Consider the following 13705-nt stretch of genomic DNA (forward strand, 5'->3'; position numbering starts at 1 on the left):
GCCCGGTAGATAGGTAGATAGAGCTATCTAGAGCACAAAGAGCCCTTAAGAACATGCATGTCCCCGAGCGCCTCCTTTTCTGTCCCTTTGCCCCGTAGGTTAAGAGCTCAGCCCTGAGACCAAGTGTTTGGATTGGCTGGGAAGGAGCCCCCGGTCGTCCCGCCCCGCCCCCAGCGCGTAGGCCCCGCCCCGCGCGCCCCGCGGGAGTGGTAGCGGCCTTCCCTCTTCGAGCCGCAGGAACGCTTTGCTCGCGGCACTATCTCTCTATAAAGTTGTTGTTGCGGCTTCCGCCGTGGGTGGAGGAAGATGGCGTCGGGGGGTGGTGGCTGTAGCGCTTCGGGAAGACTCCCTCCGCCCTTCCCTGTCCTGGAGCCGGAGTCCGAGGGAGCAGTCGGGGGGTCAGAACCAGAGGCCGGGGACAGCGACACCGAGGGGGAGGATATTTTCACCGGCGCCGCGGATGCCGTGAGTTCGCACCCCTCGGGGCAGGCGGGCGGGCGCCCCCAAAGGAAAGCGACGCTAAGCGAGGGTTGGGGAGGCTGGGCAGAGTGGGCCCGGCGAGACCTTACGTTGGTGACAGTAGTCGTGGCTTGGGTTCTAGATGAGCACCGAGACATAGGGCCCGGCTTCCCCGCCCCTGGGCGGACGGTGAGGAGTGAGGGATGTGGTGGCTTCTCAGCTGAGGTCCGTGACAGCGAAGAGCTTCCGAGGCGGGCATTTGGTCCTGCCTTGCGGACCCACGGGGCTGGTTTGCTGGTGGTTTCCTGCCAGGCTGATTTAATAGATCAAGATAAGGGGTTGGGGTGCAGACTTTCCTTTACCTCGCCTTACTGTTCCAAGGATGAATAATGTTATCTGGAGTTGCCCAGGATAGTGACCTGCCCACAAATCGTTTCGTTAGCTCCATCCTTACCGGTGATTACTAAAGGTCCTTTTGGATCTTAGTCTAGGAGAATTAACTTGACTCCTTTGATCTCTAGGAAAATCCTGCCAGATGTCGGTTGAAAAAAAGGTCCTGCCAGATAAACCACTACGTAGATCGAAAGCTTTGTCCCTGGTTTTTGTGCCTAAGTACCTCAGTGGGAGCAAATCTGTAAATGAGAAGAGGAAATGGTGTTTCCTATAGTAATATCCGGGTTTCTTATAAGAGTTAGGTATTGAAAAAAACTCATCTTTATATGTGGAATGTGGAAATCAATAATCAGTTCTGGAACCAATGGAGATGTTTTTGGGCTGTTTTATAAGAATACTGACTCATACCATTTGGTACAGTTAGTTCCAGGTTGAAAACTTCTTCAGTGCTAGGAGTGAATTTATGTTTCTTTCTATCTTGGTTAATGCTTAGCTTCATAGTAGCTACTCAGTATATGAGTGACTAAATAAAACAGCTTTAAATTCTTTATGCAAGCATGTGTCTGAGAAAGTTTGAGGCTTCTCTCATTTAAGTCAGAAAAAGGTTAAGTTTCTTGGCAATGCCTTCTGTGATAATCATTAGATTTTTCCGTGTACTGTATTTAGGAATTAAGTCCATAATCCCAGCTCAAAAAGTGTTTGCTGATGCTTATATAACAGCTCAGACTGTCAAATGAAGTCTCTGTTATTCTGAGAAATAACTCTTGCTGCTAATTTAGTTCTGTATCCCATTTAAAACAAATCTTTTGTCTATTCCTTTAGTAATTCCCTCATAAGCCATGCAGAACAGCGACTGTTGATAACTGCTGAGATGGTAGATAGTCAGACTGAACAACTGAAAACAGAGACTCTGGCTCTGAAAGCAATTGGTCACATTGGTAAATGATGATTTATTTTTCAAAAAGGACCCTGGAAGGATGAGTTGTTATTTTCTAAAGTTCTCTAAGTAAGTTCAAGAGGTTGTGATTTGATTGGTCTCACCAGATTACTTCCCAGAGGCATCCATACTTGTCTCCTAAGATAGTGAAAATACTTTGCCTAATTTCCATCTAAGGGGAGGAGGAGGGGGTCAGAATGAACTTGTTCTACCACAGAAAGCCAAATTATTTTTATTTAGATTTTGATCCAGGAAAATTGAGTTGCTGAGGGAACTAAAATGCCACCTGTAAGCCATTTTTTAGCAGCTTGTCTTGATGTTAATCTTCAGAAAGCCGAGACCCCAAGATTCCTCACTAGTTAGGCTGTGAATTTTTTGTTAAATAGTCAATACAAATTATATTACAATAAATGCTTTAGTTGTGAGCCAGTGTGAGAAGATGGATTGCAGTGCTTCTGTATCTTGAGGAACAAGATTGAAGAATAAAGTAATTAAGAAAGTGGGCTTTGAAGCCTGTTTTAAATCCAGGCTCTGTTACTTGCTGGCTTAACCTTGGGAAGGGTACTTATTTGCTCTGTACAGTTTCCTCACCTGTAAAATGTGAATAGTAATAGTATTTACCTCCACCATTACTGTGAGGATTAAATTAGAATACCTGTAAAACACTTAGAACAGTTGAGCATTTTGTAAACTAGAATTACTCGAAGAATCAAAAACCCCACAAAATCTAATAATGAATTAGAAAAGTTTAATTAATCCTAAAAATGGTTAATATAATTTATCAAAATCAAACTGGTAATAAGATTGATTTGATTAAAAGCCATCAAAGTAGGCACTTAATGACTTCAGTAGCATCCTACTGATTTAAGTTTATCTTCATACTAGGTTTTGTTGCATGTTGGAGGCAAAGAGAGGAATATTAAAGAATTGAGAAGCTGAGGCATATAAAGTTTAAAACTCATTTTTGGTATGCATGTAATTTCCTGGACATTGATGTAACAGCTGCTGCTGTTAATCATCCCATCTGCTCTCTTTTAGAGCCCAAGAGGCTTTCTTAATATGGTAATAAAAATATGATTTGATTTTTAATGGAAAGAGCAGCCCCTGATATGCATTTTAGGATCTACAAACCAGTTATTTGAATGGGATAGACTGGAGTTAAAAGGATTATTAAAACAAATCTGAAATCATTGCCTTAAGCCTGAAAACCAGTTTGTGGAAGGTCTGGTTCTTAAGAATACTCAAGACCTTATCTTCTTTATGCCTCTTACTTTGTGGACCTGTGAATAAAAAGGTCTAAAATTTTAAATATATTATCTGAATCTTTGATTGGACCTGAATCCAGATATGTATCTATTTAGTTAAAACTTTCTTAGTTCTAGGATAGGATTAATTTTTCCCATAGTAAAAAGAGAGACTAAATTAGAGCCCCTTTTCGGTTCTTCTAATTCTTAAAATTGTTATGTTAAAAACACTAAATAGCATACATGTTTTTACATCTCATTTGACCTCACTGGTCTTATTTGCATACTTCTAAACCGGAAAGGTAAAATTGAAGCAAGTTCTTTATCTGCCATCCCAGAAGCTCTTATATGCTCATCTCTTTAGCAGTATGCCAGGACCACCATTAGATTTTGCCCTCTGAATAAAAGAGGAGAACTGTGGTGGCCTTCCTCATGCTGAGAAAAAGGAGGGAAACATAGATTAATGATATCCTTGGTTCAGGTTTTGGCCAAATCTGGTAACTTCTTCATTTGATGATATATTATACCAATTAGATTTTTTTTTCTCACCACTCTTATTCTTAAATTGAAACCCTTGTAATTAGAGAAATGGCTAGAAAAAAAGAATAGGATAAAGACAAAATAGCAGGGGACTTGAAAATGAAAAATCATATATTGAAAAGATTGTCTTTGGCTAATCAAGACTTATTTACATATTTCCACTGGTGTTTAAAGAACAATGTCACTAGCCTTTATTGGTAGTCAAAAGTCAAGGATAGCAATTGGCTTCTGATTGACAATGTTTTATGGACTATAGGGAATTATATAAACATAAGTTACATATTAACATTTAGACAGAAAAGGGCATGGTATTTTTAGAATCCAGTCCTACATCTATGATCAATATAACATGTATCCTGAGGGGAAAACAAATCAGCTTTTTTTAAATTGTGGTATAAAACACATAACAAAATTTATCATCATAACCATTTTAAATTGTACAGTTCAGTAGTGCTAAGTATACTCACATTTGTGTGAAACAGATCTCCTGCATTAAATAACAACTCCCCTTATCCCCCTCCCCTGGGCCCCTGGTAGCCACCATTCTACTTTCTGTTTCTATGAATTTGACTGCTTTAGATAACCTCATAAAGTGGACTCATACAGTATTTGTCTTTTTTGTGACTGGTTTATTTCACTTAGCACAGTATCCTCAAGATTCATCCATGTTGTAGCATGTATCATAATTTCCTTCCTTTTTAAGGCTGAATAATATTCCATCAAATGTATATACCACATTTCATTTATCCATACATCCTTCAGTGGACGCGTAGGTTACTTCTGCCTTTTGGCTCTATGAGTAGTGCTGCTATGGGTATGCAAATATCTCTTTGAGACCCTGCTTTCAATTCTTTTGCATATATACTCGGAAGTGGGATTGCTGGATCATAAGGTAGTTCTATTTTTAAGTTTTTGAGGAACCTCCATACTGTTTTCCATAGCAGTTGCACCATTTTACAATGTTATCTCAGCTCTTTTTTTAAGACCAGTTTATTTCCTTTTGAGTGCTTATAGGATAACATTTTTAGATCTGGATATAAGTTGGTAATTTCATTAAAAGCTCTAAGGAAATTGATAGTTTAACTGGCTAAGATTTTAATTCTCTGTTCTGCAAAATGCGTGGTGGCTATTCCCAAAGGTATAACATGTCTTCAGTAAGTTTCTTGATACTGTCCTTTCTCTGTTCCTAATCAGACTTCTTTTTTTTTTTTAAAAAATAAGTTTATTTATTTATTTATTTATGGCTGTGTTGAGTCTTTTGTTACTGCGCACGGGCTTTCTCTAGTTGCGGTGAGCGGGGGCTACTCTTTGTTGCGGTGGGCAGGCTTCTCTTGTTGTGGAGCACGGGCTCTAAGCGTGCGGGCTTCAGTAGTTGTGGCACGCAGGCTCAGTAGTTGTGGCTCGCAGGCTCAGTAGTTGTGGCACACGGGCTTAGCTGCTCCACGGCATGTAGGATCTTCCTGGGCCAGGGCTTGAACCCGTGTCCCCTGCATTGGCAGGCAGAGTCTTCATCACTGCACCACCAGGGAAGTTCCCTAATCAGACTTCTTAAAGTTAATCTATACAACAGTATTTTTAAACAGATTTAATACTTAGTTTCTTTAGTTAATGGTATAGTCATTTACAACTAATATTAGTAAATAGTCACGGGTAACTGTCCGTCTAGTTTGTAGTATTTTCTATACGCATATTGTCTCAAACACTTGTTTTTGGAGCTAACATCACATCAGGTGGTCAGATCTGATCAAAAGATCAGAAGTTGAAATTACACATTTTTCACACAGTTCTGATACAGATGTTCTTGGAAAAGTCAGTAACTGGTGTTTTGTCTAAAGATTCATTTTAATGCTCAGCTCAAATTGTAAACTTCTAGTAAGTTTAGATTTTCCTGAAGTACATAGACTCATTGGTTTCTTGATCATAGACTTGTACTAGCAGTTAACCTAGCTTTCAAGGTTATGGAGGAGAAGCTAACAAAAGTAGTTACAAAACACTTTTGGAGAAAGGGGCATGAGAGAAGACTTAAAGATGACTAATAAGAACCCAACTTAAAATGTATTTAAAATAAGAGTTGTGGGGGCTTCCCTGTGGCACAGTGGTTAAGAATCTGCCTGCCAATGCAGGGGACATGGGTTCGAGCCCTGGTCTGGGAAGATCCCACGTGCTGCGGAGCAACTAAGCCCTTGCACCACAACTACTGAGCCTGTGCTCTAGAGCACTCGAGCCACAACTATTGAGCCCACGTGCCACAACTACTGAAACCTGCGCGCCTAGAGCCCACGCACCGCAAGGAAGAGTAGCCCCCACTCACCGCAACTAGAGAAAACCTGCACGCAGCAATGAAGACCCAACGCAGCCAAAATAAATAAAATGAAATAAAATTAAGAGTTTGGGGCTTATGAGAGAAGCAACTAACATTGTGATCCGACTTCTAGGTTCTGTAGGGAGTTGCTGCCCCTTTACTTACTCAGATGTCAGGGTAACTCTAATGACTTGGCCACTTGTGATTCATTTGGCTGGGAGAAGGGAGAGGAAAAAGAACACTCTAATTTCTCTCCCTTGGTCCTCAAAGCTTCTCAGCACTCTTCAGTAACTGCTGTCATAAATAAATCATGAGTAGTTGATAGTTACTAGAGCAAGTAGCCATAAGTATCTCATCTCCAGGAAAAGTCTGTTGCTCAACTTTGGCGTATTCTTTTGCTTAGTCAGATGGACAGCTGGGGCTTTGTTTTGCTTTCATAGCAGATTTGAACTGGGTTTGTTCTGCTTTTTCAATTTAGAAGCTAATGCACCATTAGTACTCTGATCCTTCTTCAGTTCCAGGCCCTTCCAAGTTATTAGTGTGAGACCCCAAAAATTTGGTATGGAAGTTACACCAGAGATTGCAGTAGAATGTCTGTAGCTGAATTTTGGTAGATCATGGATGGCCTTTCACTTTGAGGTCTCTACTGCACTTGCTCATGGTTTTCCTTTACTAACTCAGTGGTCAGTTTCAGGCTCATTTTCCCCACCCTTCTACCTCCCCCTTTTCCATTTTCATTAGTCCTAGAGGAACTAGCTCAGAGGTTCTCTACCTTTTTTGTGTCATGGACCCATTCTCAGAATAATGTTCTTAAATGTATAAAATACATAATATTACAAAGGAAACCAGTTATACTGAAATGCAATTATCAAAACGTTAGAATAATTTTATGTTATATCCTTTTTAAAAAAATGCTTTAAATAATATCTAGGGATAGGTCTAATACCGTGATTTTTAAATTGAGATAGCATAAATGATATTTTAAGGTCTGTAATAACTGTAATATCAAATAAAAATATCTAATTTTTATTAGCTATGTCTCAGGTACTGCTACTACTCATGGTTTGTTGCCTGTCTTTATAATTGAAGAAAATGCTGAATTTCAGTTAGAGGTTAGTGAAAAGTAAATTGTAATTTTATTCCCATTTAAATTCATAGGCCCAATTCTCAATTCTGTGGCTCATGGACCCCACATTAGAATCCCTACTTTAACTCCTTAAGTTATGAGAGGGGGTAATATTGTGAAATCATTTGGGTTAGTTAGATATTCACCCAGTTTGTAGAGTAAGATGTACCAAATCCAGTGGACACTTAAGGTCCATTCTCCTAAGCACAGAAACTTTTAGTGCATCTGTGCCATTTTTGAAACATGGTGTGGGAGAGGAGTCACTGCTTGCGGTAGGCGGAATGACTTCCCCCTCCAGCATGTCCACTCCTATTCCTGGAACCTGTGAAGGTCTTAGGTTACAAAGTGAAGGGTAAATTTGAAGTTGGGATTAAGGTTGCTAATCAGCTGACCTTAAAGTAGGGAAATTATCCTGGATGATCTGAGTAGGCCCAGTGTAACCACAAGGATTCTTTAAAAATGGAAGAGACAGAGAGTCACTACCTTCAGAAGAAAGGCACAGAGAGATGTAACATTGTTGGCTTTGAAGATGGAGGAAGTGGGCCATGAGCCAAGGAATGTAGGCAGCTTCTAGAAGCTAGAAAGAGCAAGGAAACAGATTCTCCCCTAGAACCTCCAGGACGGAATGCAGCCGTGATGATACCTTGATTTTAGCTCAGTGAGACCTGTATTGATTTCTGCAGAACTATAAATTAATACATTTCCATTGTTTAATCTGTTAAATTTGTGATAATTTGTCACAGCCATGATAGAAAACTAATACACTGACCCACTTAGCTCATTTCTCCCCAGAAGTAAAGGTGGCAAAAGGAGTAGTATTTCATGCCAAGATCTTCCAGTGTAAGTTTTTTTCTTGGCTGCGTTGGGTCTTTGTTTGCTGTGCGCGGGCTTTCTCTAGTTGCGGCAAGCGGGGGCTACTCCGTTGTGGTGTGCGGGCTTCTCATTGCGGTGGCTTTTCTTGTTGAGGAGCACAGGCTCTAGGCGTGTGGGTTTCTGTAGTTGTGGCACGCGGGCTTATTTGCTCCGCGGCATGTGGGATCTTCCCAGACCAGGGCTCAAACTCGTGTCCCCTGCATTGGCAGGCAGATTCTTAACCACTGCACCAACAGGAAAGCCCTACCAGGGTAATTTTTAAAGACTTCGTGACTGCCGTTTTATCATCTGGGTATAACTTCTGGGGTTGACTTATTCCTAATTGTCCTTTCCTTGTCACACAATTCCGTAGCTCCATATTGCCTTAACTAAATTATCCAAATTTTTCATTGGAAAATGAGTATGTACCCAGTTTTCCAGAAGCACTGTTACTTGAGCTTTTTATTTGGATTCATCCTCTAAATGCAGTTGAGAATTTCAATTGTACTACCCTTCTGAGGTCCCTTGAACATAATGCAAAGATTCTGCCTGGAGCAAAGAGCAATTGAGCAACATGAGGAAGAATCAAAACTGGTTAAAGTAAACGGAAGATACCTGGAATCACAGCAGTACTTTTCAGTACTGAATGGCTGTCAGCTCTGGGGGACAGGAAGCCCACATCTGTCCTTCCCTGAGCTAAGAAAATTTCATTAGTAGCCTGAGCCTTATGGTTTGAAGCCAGTAATTGGCAAGGAATACCTGTTTGCTCTTAAGTGCTGTCTTGCTGGCATATCTTTCTAGTGACTCTCTGAGAATTAGGATTAGGCTGTCTGAGTGCTCTTGTAAGTACAAACAGAAGCACAAGAACCCAGAGAATACTGTTCCTTTGAGCCCTTCCTTAGACAGCCAGAATGATGGAAGACACATAGACATATGGACCGGTGGTGAGCACTGAAGATGCAGTTGCCTATAGAATTCAGACTTAAGGAGGAATAAGAAGGAGAGAGCATCATATGTCATGGTCATACGCTCTGACACTACAGATACAAAAGAACTATATTTTTTATTTTTTATTTTTGCAGTACACGGGCCTCTCACTGTTGTGGCCTCTCCTGCTGCGGAGCGCAGGCTCCGGACGTGCAGGCTCAGCGGCCATGGCTCACGGGCCCAGCCGCTCCGTGGCATGTGGGATCTTCCCGGACTGGGGCACGAACCCATGTCCCCTGCATCAGCAGGCGGACTCTCAACCACTGCGTCACCAGGGAAGCCCACAACTATATTTTTTAAAAAGGAAAGGGAATGGGGATAACATTTGCAAAAAAATGTTTAACTGTTTTCAGTAATCATAGTAGTTGGTGATAGTATCAGCATTGTTATCCTGAGACTGTAATGTGGGATAAATCAAGTGAATACTTATGAGACAGTCTAATCCTATCATCCACTGTGTTCTCGAGAATCAGAATTCTTATATGAAAGAAAGGAGACTTGAAATTTGTAGTCTTGATATTTGAATGGAAAATGTCAGTATGAACACATGAAACATTTTAAAAACAAATGTGTGTATCTATATCTTTCTACTGAAAAGCTCTAGACACACTGATGAACGCAGGTACCTCTGAATACCCCTAGTGCTCAGACCGTGGTCTTGAAATAGTATTTCAAAAAACCAGGGCTTCTGGTTCTCGTAGAACAGGCTGATTTCAGGTGTGAGGTAGGAAACGTACAAAAAGAGCCTGGACAATCTTGTCATTACAGTTAACAAGGAAGCTTTCAAAAACTACAGGGTCACGTCAAAAATACTCAGAGCCAACTTGAAGAGGTTCCCACTGGCCAATGATGGAATGATTTGAGCTTAAGTAATGATAATAACGACCATGAATTGCAACACATATATATGAATTGTAAAACAGTATGGAAGTTTCTTTAAAAACTAAAAATGGAACTACTATATGACCCAGCAATTCTACCTGGGTGTATATCCATAAAACACTAATTTGAAAAGATAATGCACCCCAATGTTCGTAGCAGCACTATTTACCATTGCCAAGATATGCAAGCAACCTAAGTGTCCATCAACAGATGAAGGGATTAAGATGTGGTGAAAAAAAAATACACATACACACACACACACACACACTCGGGAATACTACTCAGTCATAAAAAAAATGAAATTTGGGGCTTCCCTGGTGGCGCAGTGGTTGAGAGTCCGCCTCCCGATGCAGGGGACACGGGTTTGTGCCCCGGTTCGGGAAGATCCCACGTGCCGCGGAGCGGCTGGGCCCGTGAGCCATGGCCGCTGAGCCTGCGCGTCCGGAGCCTGTGCTCCACAACGGGAGAGGCCACAACAGGGAGAGACCCACGTACCGCAAAAAAAAATAATAATAATAAATATAAAATAAATACAATGAAATTTTGTCATTTGCAACAATAGGAATGGACTTGGAGGGTATTATACTAAGTGAAATATGTCAGACAGAGAAAGATGAAAGACAAATACTGTATGATATCACTTATATGTGGAATCTGAAAAATACAGCAAACTAGTGAATATAACAAAAAAGAAGCAGACTCACAGATATAGAGAACAAACTAGTGGTTACCAGAAGGGAGAGGGAAGGGAGAGGGGTAATAGAGGGATAGGGAATTAAGAGGTACAAAGTACTATGTATAAAATAAATAACAAGGATATATTGTATAACACAGGGAATATAGCCAATATTTTATAATAACTATAAATGGAGTATAACCTTTAACAATTGTTAATCACTGTTCTGTACACCTGTAACTTATACAATATTGTACATTATACTTCAATAAAAAATAAATTAAAAAAATTTCATCACAGAAAATAGTTTTATCTATTGCCTAGAAATTTAGCCCCCTTCAAAGTTTTGTGACTATTAAGAGATTTTTAAAATATGGATTATAAAGCAAGCCTTATTTTTAGTATTGATTTTGTCACTCTGTAATCAGTGTGCCTCCAACCCCAAAAATGAGTCCTTCCTAAAATTTAAACTGTTGCTTCAAAATTAGCTTTTTAATATAAATCATTCCTTAATACTGATGAAAATTAGCCTTTTAACCTTGGGCATATGAAATATGTTTTAATACCAGGTGGCTATTTATTTTGATGAGAAGTAAGCTATTATAAACTCTAGTCTCATGGAAGACTTGTTTTCTATTAACAGTCCTGTATAAATGTTGGGTACCATGAACAGGGGTTCATTTCTTCTTATCCTTAAAAATAGTCCTGCTCAGCTTCTCTTGTATTTGATTTTAAGTAAAACTTGAGAATATGCCTCAAAGGACAACTGTGTGCTGGGTACTCTTCAGCCTAAAGAAATAGGCCAGTGCCAATCCAAATCAGTCAATTGAGAATAAATTTGCTAAGATCAAAAATAAAACAAAGAGAAAAGAGATAAAATTGGGGGCATGGGTACTATACAATATGCCGGAGAGAGAGTTAACATACTTATGTAAGAGAAGTGTACATCTAAGTAATGCTAACTTAGCATAGAAAAAGGACATGGGCAAAGGACACCAAAACACATCACAGGGATTCAGATGGCCAGTAAACATGTGGGAACAAGACAACTTATAACTAGTTAACATACAAAGATTTTTTAGAGAGAGAGAGAATGCTTAATGTTGCTGTGGTGGTGTGGGGTGGGGGCCTGGGGGTGGATGCAAATTGTGATCTTTCTGGAAGGGAGCTTAGTAGAGCCTTTGAAAATTTCATTTAATAATTCTGCTTAAGAATCTATCCCAAGGAAATAATCAGATGTAGACTTATATATAGGGATAGACAAACCATATTTTTTGTGATGATAAAAATAAAAACCAGGAAACTGTCTAAATGCCCATCATTAGGGAAATGACTATGTTGTAGTATACGCATATGATAGAGAGTTAAGTCACTAAAAGTGGGATTTTTGTACAACCTTAAAGACATGAAAAAACTGCTCAGATGACAAAGGGGGCAAAAACAGAATACAAAGTTTTGTGTACATAGATTAATTTTATAAAAGAACTACTGAGGAAAAGTTAGAATAGTAAATACAATAATCAGTCTAACTATGTTCAGCTTTCCTAGAACTGAGCCTTTAGTGGTTTTTGGAATGGAGTCCCAGAGTATATTTGAGGAGCAGTGTTCTATTCTCAAAGGTAGTTGTTAACCTAGCTTACTAAGAGTGCACAAGCTTTTGTTTTCATCACAGTTCTAGTCAAGCAAAGTATGGTTTGGGCTTGAAGAGGATCTGGTAGAGGAAGAATGACAGTAGTTGTGCTCTAGTTGTCACCACAGTATCCCATCCATCTGGATCTGTCTTTTCTGATTAGTATAGGGAAAGACAGACTGCTATTCTTTTGTTTTTTTGATTGAAGTATAGTTGATTTACAATGTTGTGTTCGTTTCTGGTGTATAGCAACTTGATTCAGTTATACGTGTGTGTGTGTGTGTGTGTGTGTGTGTGTGTTTGGTTATATATGTGTATATATTCTTTTTCATGTTCTTTTCCATTATGGTTTATGACAAGATATTGAATATAGTTCCCTGTGCTATATAGTAGGAACTTGTTGCTTATCTATTTTATATATAGTAGTTTTTATCTGCTAATCCCAAACTCCTAATTTATCCCTTCCCCATCCCCTTTCCCCTTTGGTAACCTTAAGTTTGTTTTCTTTGTCTGTGAATCTGTTTCTGCTTTGTAAATAAGTTCATTTGTATCATATTTTAGATTCCACGTGTAAGTGATATCATATTTGTCTTTTTCCGTCTAACTTCACTTAGTATGATAATCTCTAGGTCCATGCAATATGGCTGAGTAGTATTCATTGTATATATATACCACATCTGCTTTATCCATCCATCTATCAGTGGACATTTAGGTTGCTTCCATGTCTTGGCTATTGTAAATAGTGCTGCTGTGAACATTGGGGTGTGTGTATCTTTTCGAATTAGAGTTTTCTCTGGGTATATGCCCAGGAGTGGGATTGCTGGATCATATGGCAACTCTACTTTCAGTTTTTTAATGAACCTCAATACTGTTTTCCATAGTGGCTGCACCAATTTACATTCCCACCAACAGTGTAAGAGAGTTCCCTTTTCTCCACACCCTCTACAGCATTTGTTATTTGTAGACTTTTTAATGACGGCCCTTCTGACCCGTGTGAGGCAATACCTCATTGTAGTTTTGACTTGCATTTCTCTAATAATTAGCAATGTTGAGCGTCTTTTCATGTGTCTGTTGGTCATCTGTATGTCTTCTTTGGAGAAATGTTTTTTTAGGTCTTCTGCCCATTCTTTGATTGGGTTGTTTGGTTTTTTGTTATTGAGTTGTATGAGCTGTTTGTATATTTTGGAAATAAAGCCCTTGTCGGTCTGATCGTTTGCAAATATTTTCTCCCAGACAGACTGCTATTCTAGCGTTGCTCCAGAAAATTTTCTTAATCTTTAAACTTCCAAGTTTAGATGATAAAACAGAAATAGAAAGGTGCCTTTATTCATCTTCGTATCACAAGAATGGGTTCTTCTCGGTGTTGTTAAAAATGGGTAAATTCTAACCTGTTCTTTTCCTGTTTCTTTAGTCTCTCTGGTGAGCTACTAGTAAATTACATTTATATACGTATATTCTTAATGTATCTGAGTTTTAATCTCTCTTAGATCTCCATCGAGAGGCAACTGGTATTAGTGGGAACTGAATTAAAAGACATCAGATGGCTTTTTATGAGATTCCCTATACTGTACAAGAGCACAAGAGCATGTATAGGATGGACGTGTGTATGTAAGAAAGTAGTTGGCAATTTAAGAGGCAAAAGGGAAGTGTAGGGTTTGGTTTTGCCCTATTATTTGT

General features: G+C 39.5%; 1 protein-coding gene across 1 annotated transcript in view; it reads left to right on the top strand.

The window, feature by feature from the left end:
• The first annotated feature begins 277 nt into the window (after positions 1-277).
• Positions 278-13705, top strand: part of SNX1 (sorting nexin 1) — a 35753-nt gene continuing 22325 nt past the window's right edge. Inside the window, exon 1 of the mRNA XM_029238158.1 lies at positions 278-465. Coding sequence (XP_029093991.1) covers positions 307-465 — 159 coding nt within the window. The 5' untranslated portion in view covers positions 278-306. The remainder of the gene's footprint in view (positions 466-13705) is intronic.

Source organism: Monodon monoceros, unplaced genomic scaffold (assembly GCF_005190385.1).
Source record: "Monodon monoceros isolate NGI ecotype Baffin Bay Population unplaced genomic scaffold, NGI_Narwhal_1 Super_Scaffold_21, whole genome shotgun sequence".
Classification (NCBI taxonomy): Eukaryota; Metazoa; Chordata; class Mammalia; order Artiodactyla; family Monodontidae; genus Monodon; species Monodon monoceros.